This window comes from Leuresthes tenuis, unplaced genomic scaffold (genome assembly GCF_036924035.1).
Source record: "Leuresthes tenuis unplaced genomic scaffold, fLeuTen1.0.hap1 SCAF_14, whole genome shotgun sequence".
Classification (NCBI taxonomy): Eukaryota; Metazoa; Chordata; class Actinopteri; order Atheriniformes; family Atherinopsidae; genus Leuresthes; species Leuresthes tenuis.
Window position 1 is genome coordinate 5,455,132 of NW_027325368.1, and position 26,093 is coordinate 5,481,224.

Below are 26,093 nucleotides of genomic sequence, written 5' to 3' on the forward strand. Positions count from 1 at the left end.
AAACCAGGTCAAAACCAGGTCAAACTTTGATGGAGGCAAAAGCAAATGATTCATTTCTTTGGCTTATACATTTCAATTCTGAAAGCTCAAGCCCCGGTCTCCTATTCTCATTGCTGAGATAAAACATACCCTAATAGGATCAAAACAAGACAGGCCAGAGAAGAAAAAACAAACTCCAAAGTGGGTGGTGAAAAGATCTGAAGGAGAAATGATTGAACTGCTTTGCCTTAGGTGGATTGTAAGATGATAAAAACGTGGACTGCAGGCAGGTGGAGGAGAGGATGAGGAGGGAGGGAGGAAGTTAAAGAGTGGTGAAGCATGGAAAAGAAGGAAGAGAAGAGCTCAGGACTGCTTCCCCCCGTTGGCCACTGACATGTGAAGGTGAAAGCCGGGGGGGAGGGTCGAGGAGGAGGGATGGATGCCTTCCCTGCGGGTGGGAGAGTCTAGGTTAGAGAATGAGGGAGAAGCATATGTTGATATTGGATTGAAATAAAAGGCAAACAAAGAATTAACCTGCTGTTTTAGGAAAATATTTTTCTCTTGACCAGCTTGATCAACTCTTTTCACATAATCTTGAGCCACTCCTCATTTCTTTATATTATTCTTCCAAGCAGCCAGACTTTCTTGTGATCTTTTAGTGATGAGATGAGCTACTCCAGGATTTCTGAAGGAACTGCTTCTACTGATCCACGAACAGACTTATCATTTATTCCCATTTTTTCAGTTTCATCTATGAAAAACAGCAAAGATAACACAGAAAATAGGATTTCTGCAGCAACAAGGTGATTCCCAAAGAGCTGTTAGCTGAAAACTTGGCATATCTCAGCATGGTGTGCAGTGTGTCCTTAAAACATTTGAGGAAACTGGACAAGTGGAGGACAAAAGAAGAAGTGTCAGGCCTAAAAAACTATCTACAGCAGATGAACAGGATCTGAAAGTGATGTCCTTAAGAAAGAGGAAAAAATCCAGCTGTGACCTGACAGGACCTGAGAGATGCATCTGGACCTTCAGCTGATCCATCTACTGTTGGCCCAAGCCTCATCAGAAATGGTCTCCATGGAAGGGTGGCTGTCAAGAAGCCATTCTTAAGGAAGGGAAACAGGGAGAAAAGGCTGAGCTGTGCCAAATGACACAAGAAGTGGACTGAAAATCAGTGGCAACAGGTCTTATGGAGGGATGAATCCTCCCCAGAGCCCGGACCTCAACATTATTGAAGCAGTGTGGGATCATCTGACAGAGAACGGAACAAAAGGCAGCCGACATCCAAAGAAGAGCTTTGGGACGTCCTTCAAGAAGCATGGAGAACTATTCCTGAAGACTCCTTAAAGAAATGACAGAAAGCTCGTCTCAGAGGGTTCAGGCTGAGTTGGAGAATAAAGGAGCTCAGACCAGATATTCACCTTAAAGCTCGTTAGAAATGTTGGAAGCTTCAACAAATTGATGCAAGTATTTCCTGTTTTTCTGGAAGAAACAAGGTGTGGTCATGTCCCTGTTGCTGTCCAGAGTGAAGCCAGTGAGTAAGTGACATAAAGTGACGTCCGTAACATACGATGAACCCACAGACAGCTGGCCATGGCCATCAGTGGCTCAGGCTTTGAACTGAGACTCCTCTTCCTGGTTTGAGGCTGGATGTACCGACAGTGAAAGATAGACTCCCACACAGCTTGCTCATTGTTCTTTAATCAACCACAGTTGGAAAATCAGCACATGAATGACAGAGACGCAACCTGCTCTACCCTCTGTTCACTCTCCTCCTCGCGCTTGGACAGCATTTCTCAGCTTCTATTGTTGCCTAATTAGCCGTACAGCGTGCAGATAATCGTCAGAGCTACATACCTTGTTCAGGCCTGTGATGGCTGCCAGGATGCCCACAATTCTCATCTCTGTGCCCAAAGCGTTCCCTGATTATTGCCAGGGAGGAGACTGGCATGAGAACATGAGGCACACAAAGACTGGCACAGGTACACAGACAATGACACTTTTAAGCCATGCCAGCACGCACAACACGCCAGGCTTTGTGAGCGTGTGCATTCAGGTGTGTCTGCGCACGGGAGCGCACGTGGGGGGTGTGATGTCTGAGCCCGGCGTTCCGCTGTTTGCTGGGCGAACATGTGTGTCAGAGCAGATAACAAAGCCACTCTGCAGCGGGGTTAAGACCAGCGTGTTGTCCATCTCATCAAGTGAACTGGCGGTGATGCCACAGCCACGAAACCTTCCCTTTGTGGGCCTCGAATCTACTCTGAAAGCTGCAAATACGTTTCAAACAGGAAGAACCTTTTATGGTTGGATTTAATCAGACGGACATTTGTTTTTCATTTTTGTTCCTCCAAAAAAAACCCGATTTGATAGATTTTTCTCGTGTGTTTCATCGATATTTCTCTCCTACGTGAAGGAAAACAGTGAATCCACCGATGAATGATGATTTATTTACCTCTTCACTTCACTTTTCTGCAGATTAACAAGCTCAGTTACTTCAAATGTAGGAAGAACTGACATGTTTTGAAGGAAAAAAATGTCTTTAACACGCCCGATAATAACATTTACAGCTGCTTTCGTACCAGTTTTATAGATCTTTTAAGTGAATGCAGTGAATGCGCGAGAGAGCAGCCAAACTGGGACACGAGAAATATGGATCCACACGGGTATTTTGATGCTGTCGGGACTGAAAACTCATAAATGACAGGCACATGATTGACCGCAGCTGTCTGTGGAGGAGCCTGAAAGGTGTAAATGAGGCCAGGACAGAACTGTGATCAGCAGAAAATGGGTCCGTAACAGTGAAGCCGAATTTGATTTGAGGAGAAAAAGTGGCGCGATGTTGGCTGACGAATACCAAAGTTTGGCATTAAAGAGGAAAACAAACGTAGAAGTATTAAGTAGGTGGGATATGATCTGCATCACACATCCATTTCATAACAGGAGCAGGAGTTTAAAGCGTTTAAAGCGAGTTTAAGCGCTCCATCACTGTTGGTGCTGAGCTTTCATACGCGTGTCCTGGCAGGTTGATGCTGATGGACGTGCACTTTTTGCACAAAAGACTGAAGCTGCGGCACAATATCACACTGCTCTGCCCTCCTCTACATCCCATCTGAAGGTTCAGGAAATGCCGGGTTGAACATTCGGGTGCAAAGCACCACACAGGGTGGAGTTGGTCGTCCTTCCAGGCAGGAAAGCATCAGAACTCCATCAGAGCTGCTTTTTTAGGTCAGAAAAGCTGACGGGCAACAGTTTCAGCACCCTGCACTGACCTAAAACAACCAACTAACTTCACCTCCGCTGCACAAGCCTCACTCTGAGCTTCGATCTAAACGGTTCGGAGCAGAGACGCTCCCTGCATTTATGCATCCTTGTTGCTGTAAACATACTTTGAGACTTAAAAAAAAGTGCAAGTTGCACTGATATAAAAGCTCCACGACCGGGTCACAGAGGATTAAAGCCTGCAGCACTGTATTAATCTCATTGTTGGATTAAATATTAAACTCCCACAACATGACTAATTGTGATGTTGCTTTACCTTAATTTTCCTCCACGTTTTTTCTCGCTGACGTAACTTTTTCCTTACGCAGCCACGCTGCCTTCAGGATTTTTCCTGTTTTGGGGCCTCATTGCATCAGCCAACAGCTTCACAGTGCAAACTGTTTTTTCGCACGGCCTCCGATAAAGCTGAATTAGTTCAAACTGTAATCCGTCACAGATCGTCGCCTACCTGCTTCAGACTGTAACTGATAAACATAATCCGTCAGATTACTGAGGCTCAGCATTCCAGTGTGATAACCCCATGTTTCTTGTTTCGTTTCGCCTCCAGAGCTTTTATAGGAGGGTGTGATTTTTGTTGGAGAGCTGATACAGTATCTCCGGCAAACAGCACCACGAGCCCCGCGTTGGTTCCCTCGGATAAGAACAAGACGAAATAAGCAGCCAAGTGTGGACATGAAGGGACTCGGAGTCATTAGACGTGAGGCAGTTTGTTGCTCTGTGCTTCAGGGCAACGAAACACTTTGGTGATGCTTTATGATCAGCTTCAGACGTCTCTTTTCCTGACAGGTTTTCACGTGACCACAAAGGTTTCCTGAACCTAATGCACAAGCCTCAGGCCTTCGATTTATAATTCTGTGTACAAAAACAACTGCGAGCATTTGTTATCCTGTGAAAGGAGAGATTGCTTATTCCGTTTGGTACACTTTAAGTTAATTAAAAGCAATTAATTATCAGCACACCATTAGTCAGGGCAGCAGCAAACCAACAGAAAATGCAAAATTCAAATGCAGTCAAGCAGACAGTTTGGTTAAATGAATATCAAGTTTCCGATCATAAATGAGTAATAGATTTAGATCGGTTTTGGGTTTAATTGGATTTTTTCTTGAAACATATTAATTTTTCCTTGGATTTGTGCCTGTAATTACATTTTAAAAGTCTGTGTAATGAAATGGAAACTTATTTCTTTGTCTTCTTAGATGATTCGGAAACTGTTTTCAAAGCTAAAGGTTTGGTCAGGATCTGCAGTGTACGTTGGAGTTTATATTTGCTCAGAGCGGCTGCAAAGAGATCCCAGAATATACATAATAGAGCAACATTAATGGCTATGTGCATTCATGATCCCGTTTATGTATTACAGAGTCTGACTAATGAGCCGTGCCCACATTAGGGTCCCCCAGGGCTACGGCACCTTCATCGTATCATATCCTTCAAAACATGGAGCAGTGCTTGGGTGTGTCTTATTTTTAGCAGCAACTCTTCTGCTGGAGTTTGTTCTGCCAGAAAAAGCCACCGTATCTATGTCGAGAAGCCCAGCGTTGGCTATCATGAGCAGATCTGGTAGCTGAGAAGATAAAGGAAGGCGGGCGGGTGCCGTGGAAACGCTGCCAGGAAGTAATGTTTACGTGCCGACATAAACGCGGGAGTTTCATTCAGAATGAAGCGTGCATCTGAGCGTATCCACTGATTAATTCAGACACAGTTGGAGGTGGCGTGTGAAGCAGCTTCCAGTTTAAACGGAGCGATATATAGAAGGGAAACATCTGTTCAATCAGCTAATGTCTTTAAATGTGGGCTAATCTTGACTTAATGCACTGCCTGAACCAACACTATGCTCAGTTAAATATTTTTTCAAATTTCCAGGGATTTATCTTTCTAAGAAATGGATTTATAGCTCTGTGATTTGACTGTAAGTGTGTCCACAAAAGCAGCTGGGAGCAAAGTAGCATCTTGCTTTCTGACGTTGCTTTAACAGAACATGAGGAAAATAAGCCATTCGGGTGCGTTTTGAGGCATGAAAACGTTTATTTTTTGGTATTTGGAGGACGTCAACCCCTCTGAGATTAAGATTTATCTAATCTAAGAAATAATCTACTCATCAACACGACGCCATTATTGTATTTCCATGTAATTTCTTCTGTTATTTCTAGTCTGTGCATTTTATTTCAGCTTCTCAGATTCAAGGAAGATGTGAGCTAAAGCAGCCAGTACTCTGCACGATAAAAGAAATGTTCTTCACTCGTATGATCGTTCAATATAAGCAGCGTAGATGTCGTGTCCGGACAGTCGATGTCAAAACAGTATGTGGTAGAGATGAGTGTTGCTGCGTCCTGCCATCTCACCTTTATTCCTGTCACATCAGTCACAGAAGGTGAGAGATCGAAGCTGACGGGAGATCAGCTTCTGACGGTGCTCCATCACAGCAGATTAAAGTTTTGGGGCTTTTAATCTAAAGTTGACATTTTCTGAATTAAGTTCTGCATGGGTAGAATAAAACGAGCTTGAGTGCCTAACACGAAGTCACGAAACATCTCCCCGGGCGGGAGAGACAAAGCAAATGATAAAGGCTCTCAGCTCTTAATGGATGATGAAGCTGACATTCTCCCTTTTCTCTACCTCCCCTTCATGCCTTCTCTCTTCCCTCGCCTTCCTTCCTCATTTTCTACATCCTTTCTTTCCATTTCTCTTCCCCGTCCTCCCTCAGTGGGCCCTCACATCGGCAGATACTGCGGCCACAACTCCCCAGGCCAAGTGATCTCCTACACAGGCATCCTGTCCATGACCATCACCACTGACAGCGCCATCGCCAAGGAGGGATTCTCTGCTAACTACACCATCCGTGAGAGGAGCCTCCCCCCTGGTCATGAAGATGAGGGTGAGCAACTTGATGAGTGAGGCGAGCGTGTGATGTGGGGGTGGAGATGTCATCTGGTATTAAAAAAGGGAAAAGGTGTCTCAGTCACCTCACACGGTATCATAAAAACACTTACAGTAGCCCCTCACTTTTCTGAAATGATCAAATTAGAGCGTCGGTCCTGTCCTTGGGGAAGATGCAGAATACCTCCAGCATGACAGGAAGAGTCCTCTGTGTGATCTCTGACCTCTGACCTCTGTGCTGGAGGCTGGATGAGCAGAAAGTGCGCTTTCATGACACGCAGCAAAGAAAATCATGTCGTTTTCTGGATTTTTTTAGGTTTTCACTGCAACAGTTTGTGCACATTTTTAGTCATACATGCTACAAATGCTGCTATTAATTATTGTTTTAATCATATGATATTTTTATGCTTCTTTTATGCTTCTACTGTTGTCCCCAAAACTGAAATACAGTAGTTGAAATACATGAAATAAGACGTATATTTGTTATGTAAAAGCCTGAGCCTGATATCATTTCATAAAAATCACCATTTCTTTCTTCTAGGAATCAGTTTATTGATTAATTCCAGGAATTTTTCATAGCTGCAGTTAGCTTTTGGATTTGATTTGACCGCACGGTTCATTCATCCTGGTTGCATAAGAGCAAAAGCCTCTGGTGTCCCATCTGTTTGGGCTTGTGATCAGGCTCGTAGAGCTGTTTGTTCACTACTGCCAGACACGTACCTGTTCGTTCCCGCTGCTTCCACGGTGGAAAGTTTACAGTCCACTTAAGAAAAGTAAATAGATTCACCATCGTGCATCTCATCCACTTAAACAAAGAGTGAGTTGATATCCCTGTTTGGAGGATTATTATATTGTTTCAATAACTCGTGAGCAGTCAAACGACCGTTATATTTCAGACTGGAAGTCCGTAATCGAGCTATTTTTGTAAATAATGAGAATTTTCTCCAGATGTGATTCATCTATGATAAAGATTACTTTCTTATCAGTTTGACCTACTTTCAGCTCTTATCTTCTCCTGCTGAACAATCCATTTGACCAATTTCACACCTCAGGATATCATCAGTCAGTCGGTTTCTCGTGCTCCGTTCCAGCTCTTTTCGCGTTTCTTCATGTTCTTAAAAGAAGCCGTTTGTTTGTCTGTGTCATTTGACAGTATGACCCTGCTGGAATGCCTGTACAGATTTAATTTATGTTGGCCCGTATGGTTCCTGCACTCTGGTAACCTCAACCCTGATCACCCCTGTTTAGGAATGTGAGTGTGTGTTCAGAGGTGAGTTTACGTAAGGTCCCAGTGTGGACAACTGGGGCACTTTGGGCCAAATGAGCTCAAAAAGGGATATTTTAAAGACTTGAAATCAGTTTAACTGTGTTTGTGTTCTCTGTTTACAAGTCTCCAATGAACAGAGAAGAGACATCTAAAAGCTAACAGACATACTGACTTATTGAGAACTTTTTCCCAAAGGTAATTTTCCAGATAATCTGGAAGTTTAAAGTGTGTTAAATTTATCTTAATCGTGACATGTTTCCAGTTTTAGTTTGTTTAGAACTCCAGGGACTTCTTGTCTTTGTTGGCTTACAAATTGATGCTGAAATACGTTTGAAAACGCAGTCGATTTCGCTGAAATATTCCAAATTTTCATGAGGATCACATAAAAAAAACCCTCCAAAATTAAAGCCAATCTGCAAATTTTGCTCGAAACCAAACAACACTCTGTCACCATACAGCAGTTCAGCCTCTGAATCAGGGGTCAGAAAAATTATAATCAGTTTGTATCACTCCCTTCGACTGTTTTGGCCTCCGGCTGAAGATGTGGGTGTTGTCGGCCTGCGTGTTTCCTATCTGATATTGACGGTGAGCAGCCGTGACAGAGTGATACTGCTTGGATGTAGCCTGCACGTCTGATCAAATCTGTTTTTATCTATGTTAAAGACATAAATCTGTACCTCTGGTGTTATTCAGCATATCTGAGAGCCACTCTCTGCTAGACAAAGCTGTGCTTATGTCGCACACGCACATATGAATACACAGCGGGCCGTTATTTTGGCTGCAGACCCTGAGATGGGCTCAGCAGATTGAATTAAAGCCTCTCAGGGAACCAAATCACTTTTCTCCAGTTTTTACAACTGCCCTGATGCTATGAGCTGCTTTCTCCATAGGGAGAGCAGTTGCCAGGGAAATGTGGAAATATTAGGCTCAACTTATTTGAAAACAGTTTAAAATGGATGAGTTGTAGCAGCTGAACACAACAGTGGAGACTGTGAGACAATAAGCTAATGCAGCCTCGTAAAATGCTCAGAGCTTTCATTTAAGCAAAGTATTTTGCCTCTCTTTGCTAACAGCCACAAAGGAATTGAGTGCTTCTATCCTGCAGTGGATTTACAGTTTTCCTGCGCTCTGCTCCAGACGTCACCTCGTCCAGGATAGCCTCCAGCGGGGCCTTTGATCAGAACGTCGCTTCACGTCTTTTTAGTTGGACAGTTACGGGGATGAGGTTGAAGTCAGCTGTGGTACCTGCTGTGAGGAGATCACAGAGGTTGTCTCATGAATAGAAATAAGTGGAGACAGAGCAAGAGAAAAATAAATTCTGGAGATGAACTGAGAAGCGGAAAAGTTGGAGAGGGATGAACCGGTCATTTTCTGCAGCAGCTTCCCTGTTTTTTTTGTGGCACTTTGGAATGATGCTGTGTTTATCTGCCTCAGTCTGGCAGACCTTGTGTCTCCAGACAGCCCTCCCACTCACTCAAAAACGCACAAATTTCCTTTTGTGTCCCTTCCTCTTCCTTCCCGAGGCTCCCCTGCTGTTACAGAGTGGACGATGCTACCTCTGATACGGACCTATTGTGTAACCGCTGCTTTGAAAGTGGTTGCATTTGCTCGCAGCTGTGCGTTTTCAGCGTGTGCATCAGAACAGCTGGATGGAAACACCGCAGATAAAGAAATAAGAAACAAAGAAATCGTGTGTTATCCCAGAAAAGCTTAGGATGTGGAGAGATGGAAAAAAAACACCAATAAAAGATGGATTCGACTGGATTCAATGGAAACAAGTTGACCGAATAAAATAAATCACATCATGGACTAGAACTATTCCAAATGCACATTGTTTTAACATTAGCTGTTCCTATGGTCCCCTGTGTGCCCGGTTTGTTGTATCTGCCCTGTTCTTATCTTGATTAATCAACCCTTAAAGTCCCATTTCAGCAGTTATTACACTCATCTGTGTTCCTCAGAACTCTTAACTTATCAGTTTTTGTAATGAAAAAAGTCTCATGGCCTTAAAATGGCTCTAAACCGGTGTTCTCATTTAACGAATGTGGATCTATGAACATGCTAATTGAGCAACAGTCATGACTTGAGAAGCTAGCATGAATAACAAGAAGAAGTCATCCTGGGGCAAGCAGGCGCTAACAGCTCAAGGGCCCTTGTGCCGCCCAGCTGGGTCCAGTCGAGGCTGGTAGCAGGTTCACTTGCTGGCCTGAGGAGCAGCTGCTAGCCACCATTAAACCTTACTTGATAACATCTGTTTGCTTCACATTTAATTGGCTCCTCACAGCGTATAGAAAATAGCTGTGCAGCCCCTTCTACAAGTAGTATATTTGGGACTAGTTCCCTCAAAGTGGCAACATGACCTCATTTTTCTGAGGCTGTAGGGGAGGTTTGCAGATTCAGAGCAGGACGCCTCAGCTACAGAGTTGTCGGCTGATTTTGAACACGATGTATCTGTCTTATAACACACAACAAACAAATTATAGACACGTTTACATGATTAAAACATCAATTCTAGCTGAGAGCGGCTTTAATAATCATACTAAACCATTATTTAGCAGATTTTTCCAAATACTTATTAAGAATTTGGGCTCAATTTAAACCCAAAATAGTGTTTCAAAAGAATTATGTTACACCACAGAGAGTTACATTAACTTTCTGATGGGATCACAACTGAAAATCAACACCTTAGGTATTCCCATGTCTGCAGTACATACCTGATGATGAATAAAATCACACCAATGCATTGGTTAAAAAGAATTTCGGCATCTCTAAAGAAAGTGTTAAATAAATAAATAAAACTAAATAATTACCGGTAGGCGACACATTGTTATTGACTATTTGCAACTTTTTTAAATTAAGTTCTAAAATAAAGCAACTAAATGAAACATAGTTCACAGGCTGTTTAATTTAATCACACAGTATTTAATTACCCTGCTTGGACAAAAGAAAACACAATCCAGCTGCAGGTTTGCTGTTTGTTTGCATCTGTATTATTTAGTTTTATGTGTGTGCACATGTGGGTCTAGTGTGGATATATGGTTACAGCTTAAATGTATCGAGTTTTACCAAGCAGCCACCACAGAGGCTGTTTGAAACGACCCGTTGTTGACTTCTCTGCAGGGAGCAGGGACAGACTACCTCATGTGTCTGGCCATCACTCTCATAAAAAGCTGACTTGTTTTCCTGTGTGACACAAAATGAGCTGTTTTCCAGCACAGATTTATGGCTGTAACTTGAGGAGCCTTGCTCTTTAGTTAAATGATCAATTCTGCCCAAGAGCAAAGGACTAAGACTCAGTTCATCCTGCTAATGATGTGTATAATACACTTTTTAAAGCCATATTAAAAGCGTAGTTAGTGACTTGATTATTTATGTTCTCTGAATTTAGTCTAAATCTTGGATCATCAACATTAACTTGATGATTGCCTCCTGATTGCTTTTAGTTTTGTAACACTTTGTTTTGTACTTGGGATTCTTTGCCTGAAGCCTTTCTGTCTTCAGCAGATTTTGCCTGTATGGAGCCACTGGGCATGGAGTCGGGGGAAATTTCCTCGAACCAGATCAGCGCCTCCTCCCAGTATAACTCCAACTGGTCCCCTGAACGCTCCCGTCTCAACTATGAGGAGAACGGCTGGACACCCTCTGACGACACCATGAGGGAGTGGATACAGGTCAGTAATGCTTTGAAAGTTTTATAAATGCATTTAAATGTATAGCAAAATGATCAAGCTTATAGAAGAAATAGGGTGCTGTATATTCAACACTAAATATATTTAAGTCAAATTGTCATCATCTCATTTTTAGTGTCTGATCTAAAAATAAAAGCATGCTGATTTCCCGATGGAAAAACAGTGCTCCTCCGTCTGCACTTAGCAGTACAACTGAGCTCTCGCTCACATCTGGTCTGAATATTGTTCTCTCATTTGTACCACTTCTCTACACATTATAAGGACACTAGATGGGGGGGGGGAAGAAACCCAACTTAAATTATTTATAGACGCCTGCCTCTCCGGCACAGTTCACATTTCGTATCTTCACTGTGAAATATGACAGCAGCCTGCGACCACTAAATGTAGTCATAAGACATTCTTTTGTTTAGTATTGTATGTTTTCATGACTAGAACAGAACAGCAGATAAGTCGTCTACATGTCCTGAAATCTTTAAAAAATGCATTTGTGTAGCATCAAGGTAAAAAGTGAGAAGCACACAGATGCTTAAATTGAAAGGGATCAAATCAAGCCATTATATTTTTATAAACATAACCCTCCCATGATTAAAAAAAAACCCTCTGTGTACATAAAATGAATTAAAAGCTGTCTTAGAGCACATCTGTGAGGGTTTGTTGAAGGATATGAATATTGAGATGGGCTACATTTGCCTGTGATTTTTCTTTTGTTGAAACTTTATACAAATGTACAGTATTTTAAAAAAGAGCATAGTTTGTGTAACTTCAGTAAACTAAAATCTAAGGGCCAGTTTTATTAAATTTCATATAATACTAATTGAAATTAATTGATGCATGAAATTCCAAAATCACTCAGCAGTTAGCTTATAGCGGCTCTACTTATGCTAAGTAGCTAACTAGCTTAGCTAAGCATTAGCTTAGTTAAATTGGTTTAGCCAAACTGGTTAGCTGTTTTCTTCTTTAAATACAGTCTTATTTAGCTCTCTTTGGTGGCAAGTTAAATAAGTAAGATATTATTTAATCCAGATACATAGCTATGAGCTAAAGAAAAATTAATAGCTCTAGCTAACGGCTGTGTTTTTGCTTTTTGAGGTTTACCTTTGCAGACATTACAGTGGGCTAATTTGTAACTTGTAAAGCCGAGAGATTACCAGAGTGAGGTTATTGTGAGTGGTTTTCTCTTTGTTTTGTAGTTGCAACACATTTCATACAAGCAATAGGGAATTTCTAAGGTATATTTATAGCATTTTAAGTAATTTTGAACTTCAGATATAGCCACAGCTTAATTTTCTATTGCACAATACTTTCAGTAAGCAAGAAGGGATTTTAAAAAGCACAGTAAAAGAAAACTGAATGAAAGTATTCATGTACTTTGGACAAGGTGCCTTAAAAAGGACTACACCTTTGGACAAATATCAGCTACAATCTGGCGCTGTTTTTTCCTGCAGGATATTCTTCAGCATCTCTGAAGAATGCAGCACGTTTCATTTAGCTTAAGTCACAGGGACTAGAATCTGATGTTTTTTACATTCATCTTGGGGCTTAATTAGTGGACCAGACAGAATCAAAGGTTGTCAAAACTTTGGGTATTTATGGGTCCTGCCTCTCTTATAATTGAGATTTGAAACCCTAAACCAGCACATGTGTTTTCTCTTATTTGATTTGGACCAAGAAAACTAATTCACCAGACTGTCTGGTCAGATTTATAGAAGTAGCACTGAGGTGCGGTTAGAGTGCAGGACCGTCCCATTGTCCAGAACAGGAACTCATAGAGGAAGACTCACAATGCCTTCAATATGAGTAGAGCCTTGACTTCCCTCCTGTGGGGGTTACGACAGGAAACAGACAGGAAAACAGCCCCAGTTCTGGATTAGTACTTGTGGCTTTCTATTGTCTGTCTTGGGACTTCTTTTAGCTACTGTCTCACAGCTGGGCCCTCTGGGACATTAGGAAATGAAGGATAGCAATTTAATTGAGGTTAATGAGTTTATGTACTTTATGGAAAGAGGCTGAGTTTATCTGAAGGTTACAGAGCACACTTAAAATATCTTTATTATATTGCATGATTTCTTTTTGTTGTTTGTTTTCATTCTGTGGTACAAATTATTTTGAGGTAAAAGTTGTATACAGACAAATTGGAAAGGGAGCTTTAGTCCTTCATCATATGATCCGTTGTTCATTTATATGAACACTTAAAAACCCTGTACACCATTACATGTACTTGAATTATTTGATTTAAGTGATGACTGATATGTTGCATTGTATATCTGTTTTTAAATAATTAATTAAATCAGAAATCATGATTATCGGGTAATTGAAGACAACTGTAATTAGCTTGTTATAGTCAAAGAAGTCTGGATTACTAAGTGGGAAAAGTGGGCATCTACTAAACCTTTTAGCCCCAAATCTTCTGGCTCTGAGTGTACTCCGAGGAAGTAATGATGTGGTAACATGATTAATAGCATGTGATATTTCAACAAAGGAGTGCTGGTTTGTTTCTTTGCCTGTGGCAAATTATTACAATATTGCCATTTGTAATCCACTGTGCTCACTGAAAGGACACATGCACACATTGTTGATGGAAGCAGGGCATTCATCTTACACTAATGCGTACAGTCCTTTATTTATACACATTTGTACAAACTTAGCGCTGCAGTTAGTACGGGTGGCACTTGTATCCCAGTTTGGGTCAAATTAACTATGGTAACTGGTTTTATGTTCAATAAACCTGTTTCTCTCGTGGCCTTTTCTAAGACGAATGTGTCAGAATAGCTGTGAGCTCCTATTGTCTTTGTGTGAACATCATTCTTCTATGATATTGTGTCGAAAACACCTGGTCCTGGGTATACCTGCTATTTTGACTTTACTTTACAAATAATATTCAGTAATACAAAAAAATGTCCCAAATCTAATTATGTACACAATTTTTGACTAGATTCATACAAATAATGTAAAACCGCCTAAAGTGTCAATGTAGGTGCTGGAATACACAAACAAATCAGCCATTAATCAAATAAGCACAGATCATCTGACACATAGTCAACATGGGGCTTTGCCTTCTTGGCATTGTAACATGTTTTAATACCCTACCTCACTAAATAGTGGTATTGAAACGCAGTGATGTGTCGTCATTAAACAAGTCCACACTTTTTTGAACAAACACTGCTGTAACTGCAGCACAAATGCGTTTTAAGGTTTTCCTAAATTCTTATGTGTTCCTCAACATTGTACATTTCCTTTTGCCATGAAAAACTAAACCTCTTGTGGAATTCAAATGCCTATATATACCTGTATCACTAGTTTTTCACTCATTCAGTGAGTGGGGGCTGTGAATCTGCTAATCCAGCTGTGTCCACCTGCCTTTTAATGAGAAGCTAGCTGAAGCTAGTTAGCTAGGCGCTGGTGGATTGCAGCCAGTAGTCGCCCGCTCAGCCCAAAGTCCCAGCAGCTAACACCTTGTCACAAGTCACTCTTTTGACTCTGGCTGAGTCTCGGCAGCTTGCAGCTAACCCCTATTTGCTCTGCTGGGCCCCGTCCTGACAGACAGTAGCTACTGCTTGCTTGCTCAGCCTGGGGAGAAGCTGCTAGCCCCCGGCTAACTTCTCCTCATAGCTAACCCATAGCTACCCCATAGCTACCCAACAGTTCCTCACAGCTGCTAAAATAGTATAGCTCCATCCAGGAAGTGGTCAGGATTGGTCCCTCCAATATTCTGTGGGGAACTTACAATTGGATAGTTAATTTATATTTCATGATATGTTTTTTTTTTTATTATAACATAAGTTGTAAAAAGGAAAACATCTTATGGACATGCTAACAAGGCTAAAAGCTTTCCAGTTGTGTTTCCAAACAGTAACCGCCTGATTTACCTTTAATTGTGGAAAAGATAGTCGCCTAAAAAGAATTGATGGTGTGTTAAAAACATACCAAATCTTTTTCTTTTTCAAATCTTGAATTGGGACACATTGGCTGCCGTTACTGTAGGAGGTTTAAACAGCCTCTGTTCATCTCTCCAGTCACAAGATTCTCATCAGCAAGCTCTTGTGCCTCCAGCCTGAATCCAGAAGCTACCACATTCAGAATAGTGTGCAAAGACAGCATTGTATGCATGTGTGTTTTTCTGTTGTTCGAGTAAAGCTTTTTTGGCAGTCCTTAAGAAACAGCAGACCGTCCCTCCGCTCCAGTGATTTATGGCCTTCTGAACCAGTGCTGTTGCTCTGCCTCAGTGAGCCATTTGAGTTATGAGCGGTGGTTTTTGTGAAGAAGATTTTCCATTTTATTTGATTAAGTGTGGTGCGCGGCCAACTCTGCACAGCATCATTCTCCTTATGGCTTTCAATTCATCTTACTTGAAAAGGAAATTATGACTTAGTTAATTCTTACATGTCTGTCCCCTACACTCCAAACATCTCTATTATTCATTTACAGACATATATATATTTTATCAATACTATTTTAAGGTTACTATTCATAATGTTGTCAGGGTGATGTTACCCAGGGCAGTTGCGTTGGCAGCAGACAGTGAGCTCATTATCTAGCTTCTTGATAAATCAGTAACCATATTTGTCACTGGAATGACTCATTTCATCAGCATGCTGGAAATTTGCAATTAAATGTTAACCTCCTCCCATATTGGTAAACCACATTTTAATTTGAGAAGGGACAGGCAGAGAAATTAAATGTAATAGGTTATGTGTGCGGGAGTGGAATGAAGTTTAAGTCACCTTTAAAGTAAAACTAGAGAATTTGGCCTTTTTTGGGGGGCTCTTTGGCTTCCCCTACTGTTTTTGGATTTAACACCATTGTCATAAAAGCAAATCTCTATGTTTTATTTTATTTTTTATTAACCTTTATTTATACAGGTAAAATCTCATCTCATCTATGTGAACCCTGCACACGTACAGCCATACTCATGAATTTGTTGTCATGCTGAAGAGGCCACAAAGACGCCAGCATCACTCCCCTGGGTGCTCTGGGGCAGTCTCACACCTCTGGAATGTGCTTAACGAATGTCAGAATGAGTCGGAAGCACATAGTTTTAAGGATCTCAAACTTATGTGGCGTTGCTTTAATTTAGAAATACATACGAGCATCAAGAAAAGGAACGAACTGAAAGGCACAAATTTATTTACTGGCTTTAGAAGTGCTAAAACACTGCATGCATTCTTCTTTTGGTTAAAATAGATGTTACGAGCCTCTTCATGAGTTTTGGTAAATCGATTTGTTATTAATAGCAGTGATGTAAAACCAGGAAATGCTTCCTTCCCCAGACGTCAGGTATTTATAGACATTTGTCTTCAGGATCTCATTGAAAACACCAGGAAGAGCTCACTTTCATACATCTGGAAAACACATTTAAGCTTTGAGTGAGTGAGGTAAATTGTCAAAGCCAGGGAAGAAGGAACTACAAAACAACAAGATGCCGTAGGGTTGAGCTATCCAGAATAGACCTGTGCCTCAGTGAACTTATAAACCAGGGAAATATCATAAATAAGGTGAAATATGACCCCAGATCAGACCTGAAAACCCAGTCAGGAGACTTTACTCTGTAGTATTCATAAATCTGCTGTTTTAAACGGTGAAAGGCCACAAAGGGGATGAAATGCAAGCTGTGTCATTCATCAAAGAATATGAAACCCAGTATATCTAATTAGTCTCTTGTTCAGTTTGGATGGAAACCTCAAGGCGACTAAAAGAAAGTAAGCGATAAATGAGAACTAATTTTTTAAATTTTTTTTTATATCAGTGCCAAGAAGTAATTTAGAAATTCTGTAATGAGATTTTAGGAACCCAGTGGTTATAAAAAAGTCTCTCGGCAGATACATAATCGTGTCAAACTTCCCAAGAAACAAATTAACTTCAAGTAAGAATCAAAAAAAGTAGCTCTGTTATGTTCTTAAATGTTTTAGCAATTTGACTTTAGACCAAATAAACCAAAGGACCAGTTTGATTTTCATTTAGTATCATTTCTGATTCTTAGATGCATCAACTTGGGACGTCTGACAGCTGTTGCTTCAAATTTACTTTCTACCAGCATGAAAACTTAATCATCAGACCCACAAAATTAGCTTTTTAAGGCACAAGATTGTTCTTGTGGTTTTGTTAAGTAGACAAAGACGTAACTTCCAAAGTATTGTTTGAATTTCAAATGTCTTACAGTGTTTTGTTGTGATGATAAATTGTAAAGTAACAGTAAACGCTGTCAGTTAACCAGTGATGGTAAACAACTGTAATTTATAAGACTAAATAGATCATTTAAAGTGTTTGGCATCATGTTCTAACCACAAAGCTCCGACACTATGAGAGCAGCAGAGTTCATGGACGAATAGCAACCACCTCATTCTGAGCACCGATGCTTAAAGTTTGAGTAAAGCAGCAATAATTCCATGTTGTGAGTTTTTCACATCCCAGAGAAATGTTTTATTAACCACCCAGCCAAGCACAAATGATTTAAACAATCATTGAGTAAATAAAATTAGAGTTATACTGGGAGCATGTCTCCTGAAATCCCCTGATTAACAGATCTTAGATCAGTTCAGATGAACAGCACCGCAGGGCGAACAGAGTTAATTTTAACTGTAAGTAAACTGTTTAATTAATCACAACCTTCAGTTAAAGTTAAAGTCTGCATCTTACTTACATTCTCATGGTGTGTATGTCCTGGCTGACAATGACTCAGCAGACGTACGTCGGCGCAGTCTGAGCACGCCAGCAGGAAAGCGAGAGACTCAGCAATACATCTGTGTATCCCTCATTCCCAGCTGTCTCCAGTAAAAGTTTGTAAAAGCGCCCGGTGAATAATGAGGCAGGTGTTGGCGGTGGTCCTGAACTCTCTTTCACTGCAGCTCAGCACTAAATCAATCCACCGAGCAAAGTTTCTCCTGAACATCAGCCCTCCAAGAGGGTGCACAGCCCCCAGAGTACAGAGCCGGCGTGTAACCCCAGCACATGCACATGCAGTCGCTAACATCAGCTGAGCTGGATGATGCTGAAGTTGGCTTCCAAGCTGTTGGGTTGCCAGATCTGCGGTGGTGCCACATGTCAGCATCACCTCTAACAAATTAAAAACAGTTGCTACTTTTTAAGTAGGTAGCCCAAGTACTGCAAAATCTGGCATCGAGGGCAGACACACTTCTATGACCAAGACAGGACAGTTAGCTAGTAGCTAATCCTAGCCTAATGCACCAGGGGTCTGTTTATGAAGTTTGTGTTTTACTGGTGGAGTCCCTTTATGTTCCCAATAATCCTGCATCTTTGACAACCTGTTTAAAAGCCTAAGTCCACAATCTGGAAAACACTTTTTAAAAGGATCAGAACCGTGTTGTAAGCAACTTATACTGCTTTTTTTTTCTTTATTTAAGCCAGATTTATCCAGGATAGTCCCTTTGAGATCAGGGATCTCTTTTGGGCCAAAACGGCAACATTAAAAGTTACAGTACAACAATAAACAAGGACATAAAAACATCAACATTAAAAATAATAAGATTTACAGAACATAAAATTACAGACAATGAAACGCACTGAGATCTACGAGATCTGCATCTCTGAATGTGTTTAACTCATTCTCTAAGTGTGAAGAAGTGCGCTTTTTGACTTGATGTGATGCAGTGACGGTGAGAAATGAGAAATTCACTGATGGTAACATTGGGAATCTACTCTTTTCTGCAGGAAGGAGCTGTGTGACTCTAAACCAACTCTCAAAAATGCTGTTTTTAATGGGTGCAAACTGATATAAATGAAAGCCTGAAGTAGCTGATGTTACTTCTCATGGTGAATATGCTGAAAACCTACTGAAATCCAGACTGTAGTAATACAACGGACAGTAAAACGTTGTTTTTTCCAGATCATTTAATCGTATCCGGTGGTTTTCAGACTGGGTTAAGAATTGGAAATCATCCTTTTACATAGCTATGCAAGCTATTTATCTTCATAATAAGATGAGCGTGGATTAGCTGGAAGCAGATGTTCCAGTTGTTGTCAGATGTTTAAGGAGGGGAATAACATTTCAGAGTCTATCGTTCCTAACTTCTACTTGAACTGGACGAAGGACGAAGGCAACACTGAAACACACAGACAAAAATAAGTTCAATATTCAGGGTCATGTGACCCTGCAAACAGAAATATGCTCATTCATCCAGTTCTCCACATGTCCCAGTTGCATGATTCATGTGTCCTTGTCCTCTTTGCATTCAGTCCGCTGCATCCAGAGAGTCTTGGCCTCTCTTAAGTAAACGGATGGAGGCTTTTTCATTGACTACAACTACTACACTAGTGTTCTGTTTTGGCAGGAAATGGCAGCATTTAATCCCATTTAGCCTCACTTGGACTGAATTATGTTACCCTTCCTGCATTTTGTTTTCTTCATTAAAAAACCCCTAACTGTGACTCTTTTCTGCTATATAAATGGTAGGCACTGCCAAGTGTTGAGTAATTAGAAGATGGAGAGGCAATTATCTTCAGTCTCTTGGTAGAAGTGTGGAGAATTAAACTATTAGCCAAAGCATTACTGTAAAATATCAGCCTTTCCCATTTAAAGTGGGAAACACCATCAGTTCTTTTTAGGAGACTATCTTGATAGGAAAGCTTCTGCAGTTAAAGGTTCAAACTGGGCCTCCACCCCTGAACTGAGTGCAAGAGCAGCAGAGGTGTTCAAAACCAGGAGGAAACACTTCTGCTGCTTGTTTTATCAAAACCCTCCTGAACACAACAAAAATATAGATGATTGTGGAGAGAAATCCACCCCCACACACTTCTAATGTGTTAGAGGACACGACTAAGACGGATTTACCCTGTTTTTGCACATTATGCTTATTCAAACTTTATGTATTTCAGGCAAATTCACAATATATATTAACCTCTACATAACTAACAGAAGAGGACACTTCATTAGTCACAGTGAAAGATCTAAAATGTAAAGACTTTGGGTTTTTTAGGTGGTGGAGGTTGAGGATTGAGCTCATTTAAATAATAAAGTGCCACAAAGTTTGCACTTGAAGAAGTAGATGCTAGAGACATGATTCAAATACAGGACTTTCACCCAGGAGACGGCTCCATATGCTCCCCGGGCGCTGTGATTGGCTGCCCATCGCTCATCTGTCTCCATGAGTGTGTCACCCTGTGCACGTGTGTGTGCAACAGGTGCCAACCTGCATGGGTTAAACGCAGAGGAGAAATTTCCCTGTAAGTGACAATAAATCTGATCTTAATCCAAGTATACATACTGTATTTTTCGGACCATAAGGCACACTTAAAATCCTTTAATTTTCTCAAAAATCGACAGCGCGCCTTAAAATGCGGAGCGTCTAATGTATGAATTAATTCTGGTTGTGATTTCTGACCTAGAACCGATTTTATGTGGTACAAGGCGCTCAAAAATCTGTCAAAATGTTTTAGCACGACCTTGGTAAGCTACGAAGCTGCACTGCCTGATGGATTGAGCATTACGGGCCACCGTAGTCACGAGCCTCTCGGACTAATACGACCTGTGCTTCAACATTAAGGTGTGTGCATTCATTCATTCATTTTCTGTACCCAATGCCCCAAAAATGGCTCCTGTTCAGAGACATGCTGACGAAGCGGATTTCAAACTCAACGCTATCAGACTTATCTGAGTTTTGTTTAATTTAATGCGCTTTATGTATGAAAATAGACCCGTTAGCAGTCAATCATTGATATTGCGCTTTATAGCCAGAAAAATACGGTAAACATATATATATATATATATTTATACGTTTATATTTGTTCTATGTTCGGATGGGACAAAAATTCAAGGCACAACCAACGTTGTTTAAACACTTTTAAGATGAAGTTCTTCTCAATTGCATTTTGAGTTTGTAGAATTAGATGAGATCTAATTTAAGTGCGTCGTTTCCTCACACTGTAATGAACAAAAGTTACTACAAACGACCCCTTTGTCACACATTTCACGTTGAGCACATGAGAGGGTTACATTTCGTGGGAATTTAGTTGAGAACCAAGCTGGGAGCGCGGCCGAGTGATCCCACGCAACATGGTTTCCCAGGGGTCTCCCTGTCAGTCACAGAGGCCACACAGACCTGCGGGGTGCTATTTCCTGCTCTTTTCCTGAAAAAGCAGCAGTGGGACAGGCCAACACCCTCCCCCGGTTCTTCCCATGTACAGCAGCGGCTCTCTGGTCATGTAATTACACACTGTGTAGCGCCGGCATCCCACATACTGAAGCATTGAGCAACTAATAATTTCCAAACTCAACAAACAAGTAATTCAGTTAAACTGGAATGAAATGGAAGTCAAATGTATTTATTTCACCCCTGAACTGCTTTCATGCCTCAACACAGTTTGGAGAAAAGTGATGTGACGACTTTATGTGGAGTTGGAGAACAACTCGTCGTTGGCTTTTCCTTTAAGATAAGCAGCAGAATTTGTGGATTGTGTTACTGTGAGGCTCTTTGATATGGCTGCTGCTCTCTTTGATATTAACTATCGCTTTATTGATCTTTCTCTATCGCTCTCCACTGAAGTACTTTGAAGAGACTTGTTTCCGTGCGCTGCTTTGCTTCAGCGAGGTTTTAAAAAGCCATCTGAGCGAGTCTTTATCTGCTTTTTTTAGCCCAAAGATCACTGTCTCATGAAAAAAAAAAGAAAGTGTTTCCAAGAAATGTGATAATGTTGCTGGAACTTCACTTAGATAAAGAAGTTCTTTGAAAAATAAGCTCTTGGTTTTTTAAAAAAAGAAAATATGTGATCACATTTGATTATTAAACAATAAAAAGGAAAAACAAATTGAGTTTGACTGTGTTAGCCTGCTGCTCGCTTGCAGTAAAACCAAATTAAATCTCTACAAATTGGATTCTTTTGTGTTTTTAGGTTTTTTCTGGAGAGTCCCGAGACCCGTTTGTGACTTTGGTCTCTTTAATAGATATCCTAACTCAATCAGACAAGTCAAACCAAGAAAGTGTCCTCAGGCAGAGTTTTTAAAATATTTAATCATGAGAAGAATAAAATCAAAATGTCAGTGGAGGGGAGCTTGTTCGCTTCCAGCCCTCCTTAAAATCCCGAAGCTTTAGTCTCATATTAGCTGATTACTGTTTGACTGAAGGTTAATGACGGCTGTTTTAAATCCTATTTATATTCCGAATTCCTTCTTTTATACGTAGAAGTCAACAGTATCAGCATTTTTATTTAGTATTTAGTTTTTGCAGGTGTCAGCTCAGAGAGTCTTGATGGCATCTGGAAGAAGGGAGATGGCTTTGACACACATGCTGGTTTTTATGCTTGGGAGGCCTGCTGAGCTGCCCCAGTTGATCACCCTCCCATGTTGGCTAATGGGTGCTTGTCACAGCAGATCTTTTAACATGTCAAAGCAGGAACAGACGTATTTATCGATGAGTGGGCTGCACAACACAGAAGAAGTTTTATCTCTACTCTGCAGCCAAATGCTTTCTCAAAGACTACTGTTGGGTTTGTCTAAAGTGTCTTTTTATGATTTAGTACTTTAAATTGTTTGATTGATTCAGTTTCATTCAGTTTTAACACGCGTTTAGCCCAGGTTAGCGACATATGTAGCAGCAATGTGTCTTCCAAATGCTTTTTCAATCTGTAAAGTAAGTTTCTGCTATTATATTTGATATATTTGTGCACAGTCTGAAGCTAAATGTTACAATAAACTCACAGTTTTGAAGTTAACCTCAGGAGATGATGTCATAGACCTCATCCTGGTGAAGCCATAGATTAAAGTAATCGGGTGTCTCAATCAAATGGGGATTTTGAATGATTAAAGTATGTTGCCAGAGTTTGGCAGTATAGGGCTAAGAGCTTGCAGCTAACAGTGCAACTGAGCCGAGTCTGTTTCAAATGAATGTTTGATTTAAGGATTTTCAACTGAAATGAGAAAGAAATCTGGTGAGAGTGGAAACTGATCTTGTTGGCATTGTACATTACAACAAACAACAGTGGCTTTTGTGGTGTTAAGTTTAGTCTGTAATCAGTTTAGATGTGAAAGTAAAAGCCCCTCAGAACATAGTAGACAAATAATCAACCTTTAATAGGGTCACACAACTGTTTCAGTTTTATATTTAGCTCTTATTTTCTCACAGTTGGCCTCACAAAGTCTACTGTTGGTTTAGCACAACCTCTTAACCTTTTGGGTTACAGACTTACACACTGCAGGTCATGCATTAGTCGTTGGTGATGCATGTGGACAAGCGTAGAATCGTCTCAGAGCGGATTCACACACACGTTTACTATTCAGCATTGTTTCAGTGAGTTAAATGTCACAAACACTCTGGTTTGCAGCTCAGAAAACAGACTCTTCTGGCGTTCTTCTCGGATGATCAGCCTGAGGCTCACAATGTCTGGATCAAACGCATGACTTAAATTGTAGGTCATGCTCCATCCCTTTTGTATGAAAAGAGTTGACACAATGACACTATTGATTAAATCTAACATCAATAAAGAAAGGTGTATGAACAGCTTTATACAGTTTCCATGTCTTTTTACATTAGATTTAACCCAGAGTTTCAGCAGTCAGTATCTCATCTCACCACGCTGAATAAATTATTTCTTATAGCACTCGTCAGCAGTTTAGTCATGGAATAGACAGAGTCTGTGAAGCTCTTTATGTGGTGAGGAGTGGCTCCAACAAATCAGTTCTCATCTCTCCAGCATCCAGCTCTTGTGTTTTTGTTCTTACAGATGGATCACAATAATTAATGAGATCTGAGCCCCTGTTTCTCATATACTTCAAGTGAAACATGATGCAGAACAGCTGTACTTTGGATGCACTGACACTATTTTAACATTCAAAATTTTTTTGTATGATTTTCAAAAAGAAACGCCCTGGAAAAGGCTTCTTAGCCGGCAGAAAACATTGCTTTGTTTTGAAGCGGGTTCAAAATGGACACTTTTAGATCTATGGGCCTTGAACAAACAACTGGAAGGACATTTGGGTTAGATATAGCCTCAAACTCTGAGCTTTTAGATCTACAGGCTTCCGCATCCTTGTTTAAATGCTATTTGATAGCATTTACTGGAATCCACTCGTTTAGTTGCTCGTCCAATCGCTTCTTTCAGTCTTTGGCTATTTAATCAGATATAATTTTGAGCCATTAATCTAATTCAGCTATTTGAAAGTACTTTTGGAAAACTATTTTCCACACTCATATCTATTAATTTTAGCTTTTATGCCACTCCCTCTGATCAGTTTCCCTTTTGGTTAACCAATATAGCTATAAGCACTTTTAGCTAACTGATGTTTAGCTAGCTAACAACAGCGACAACAAATTAGCTCTACTTGGTACAAACTCCAAACATGTAGGCGATACATTAATGTCAGCTTTTTCAACTATTCATCCTTTAGGAAGATATTTTGCCAATATTTTTAACAGTTTCCAAAACTTTTACTGTTAGCTAACTGTTTTAACAATTTATTTGGCTAATTTTCCAAGTGTATATAGCTTTTGTGCTTTACTATTTACATCGATTTATTTTTCAGGGACCATTTAAAGTGTTTATTAAATAACTTTTTCAACTTTTTGTTTATACTTATCAGTCCTGTATTCATACTGTTAGCTTGTTCATGTACATTTTACTGCTTACACAAACTAGCTAGCTGTTTGTTTTTTCATGCATTCATGTTTCTTAGTTACAGCTATTACAGTCAGATATATGGAAATATTTTATATTGATTAGAAGATATTTAAACCAGAGCTACCCAGCAAATAAGGGAAACCACCTGGATGTCCATTTGACATTTATGACACCAGCTATCGGTCCAACTACAGTGTTCTGAGCAGGACATCAGGGGGAAGTTGAAGTGTTGATGTGGTCACAGCGATGATGTAAATCTGAAGCAAACAGGACATCAAAGGAATTCCCTCTTTTGGATAATATTAAACAACTGCTAGCAAAAAAAAGTAAAAACACCCATATGTTGCAGTGTTGACAGTGTTTGCTTATAGCTCAGCGAGTTTTGCATTTGACTGTGTTGTGGGAGGACTGGATTTGATCCTCAGTTACAGGTTAAACTTTGAGTTTGACCAAATTTTGAATTTCCTGCCAATCATGGCATCATGTAAGGACAAAATTGACCCTATAAAATGGCAGACTTTCCTAGGGGACCTTTAGCGGACATCCCAGGGACCTTTTTTGTTTGGTAGGTAGTCTTAGTACTCTCACAGGCATCTGTATGGTAGTAAAAACCTTTGGGGTATAAATCCAGTCTGACACTTTTAATTGATCTGTTCTTGTGATTGTTTGTGATTCCAGGTGGATTTGGGGTTTCTCAGATTCGTCACAGCCATTGGGACGCAAGGTGCGATCTCAAAAGAGACCAAGAAGCGCTACTATGTCCGCACATACAAAGTGGACCTGAGCTCCAACGGAGAGGACTGGGTCACGTTGAAGGAGGGCTCGAAGCCGAAGGTAATGATGAGTCAGTTATGCTCAAACAATGCTTTTCTACCTTATACTGATGACTAATGAAGGACTCTGCATTCTTATCAATTAATGAGACTGCTGAATCAATATTTTCCAAGGCTTTATGTGTAATCTGAGCCCTGAGTGAACTGTGTGCTGAAGCTCTGCTTCACATCTGTTCAGAGCACGATCAGAATTAATTACTTTGATATTACTCTGCTGTTCTGGAAGTTAATGCTGAGGTTAACCAACGACTTTGAAACTTTTAGAAGGCCTTTTCAGACATGAGATAGATTATATTACCTGCTTCATCAAGCTCTAAAAGCAACATTACAGCTACACTTTTTAAGGCTACAACACTTCATTTAGGTATTTCAAGGGTGCTGTGATTGTGTAAAAAATGCTCTCGGAGGATGGAATCAGCTGAAAAAGCTCAGCAATCAGTGATATGAGCTGATTGTTTGCATTTTAATCACATTGAACGCACAACAAGTAGATATGCAAACATGAAACAAATAACGTAAAAGTCGCAATTTCTCTACTGTGCTTCAGGCTGAACTTTGTTTTTTATTGCAAAGAGACAGCTCAGCTGTAGAAATCTAAATACTGAATTA

General features: G+C 40.5%; 2 protein-coding genes across 3 annotated transcripts in view; both read left to right on the forward strand.

Annotated features, from left to right (window-relative positions):
• Positions 1-26,093, forward strand: part of pard3ab (par-3 family cell polarity regulator alpha, b) — a 447,253-nt gene that overhangs the window by 403,224 nt on the left and 17,936 nt on the right. The window lies entirely within an intron of this gene.
• Positions 1-26,093, forward strand: part of LOC140268733 (neuropilin-1a-like) — an 89,189-nt gene that overhangs the window by 35,557 nt on the left and 27,539 nt on the right. Inside the window, exons 5-7 of the mRNA XM_072363703.1 lie at positions 5,960-6,130; positions 10,904-11,070; positions 25,330-25,485. Of these exons, the coding sequence (XP_072219804.1) occupies positions 5,960-6,130; positions 10,904-11,070; positions 25,330-25,485 (494 nt within the window). The remainder of the gene's footprint in view (positions 1-5,959; positions 6,131-10,903; positions 11,071-25,329; positions 25,486-26,093) is intronic.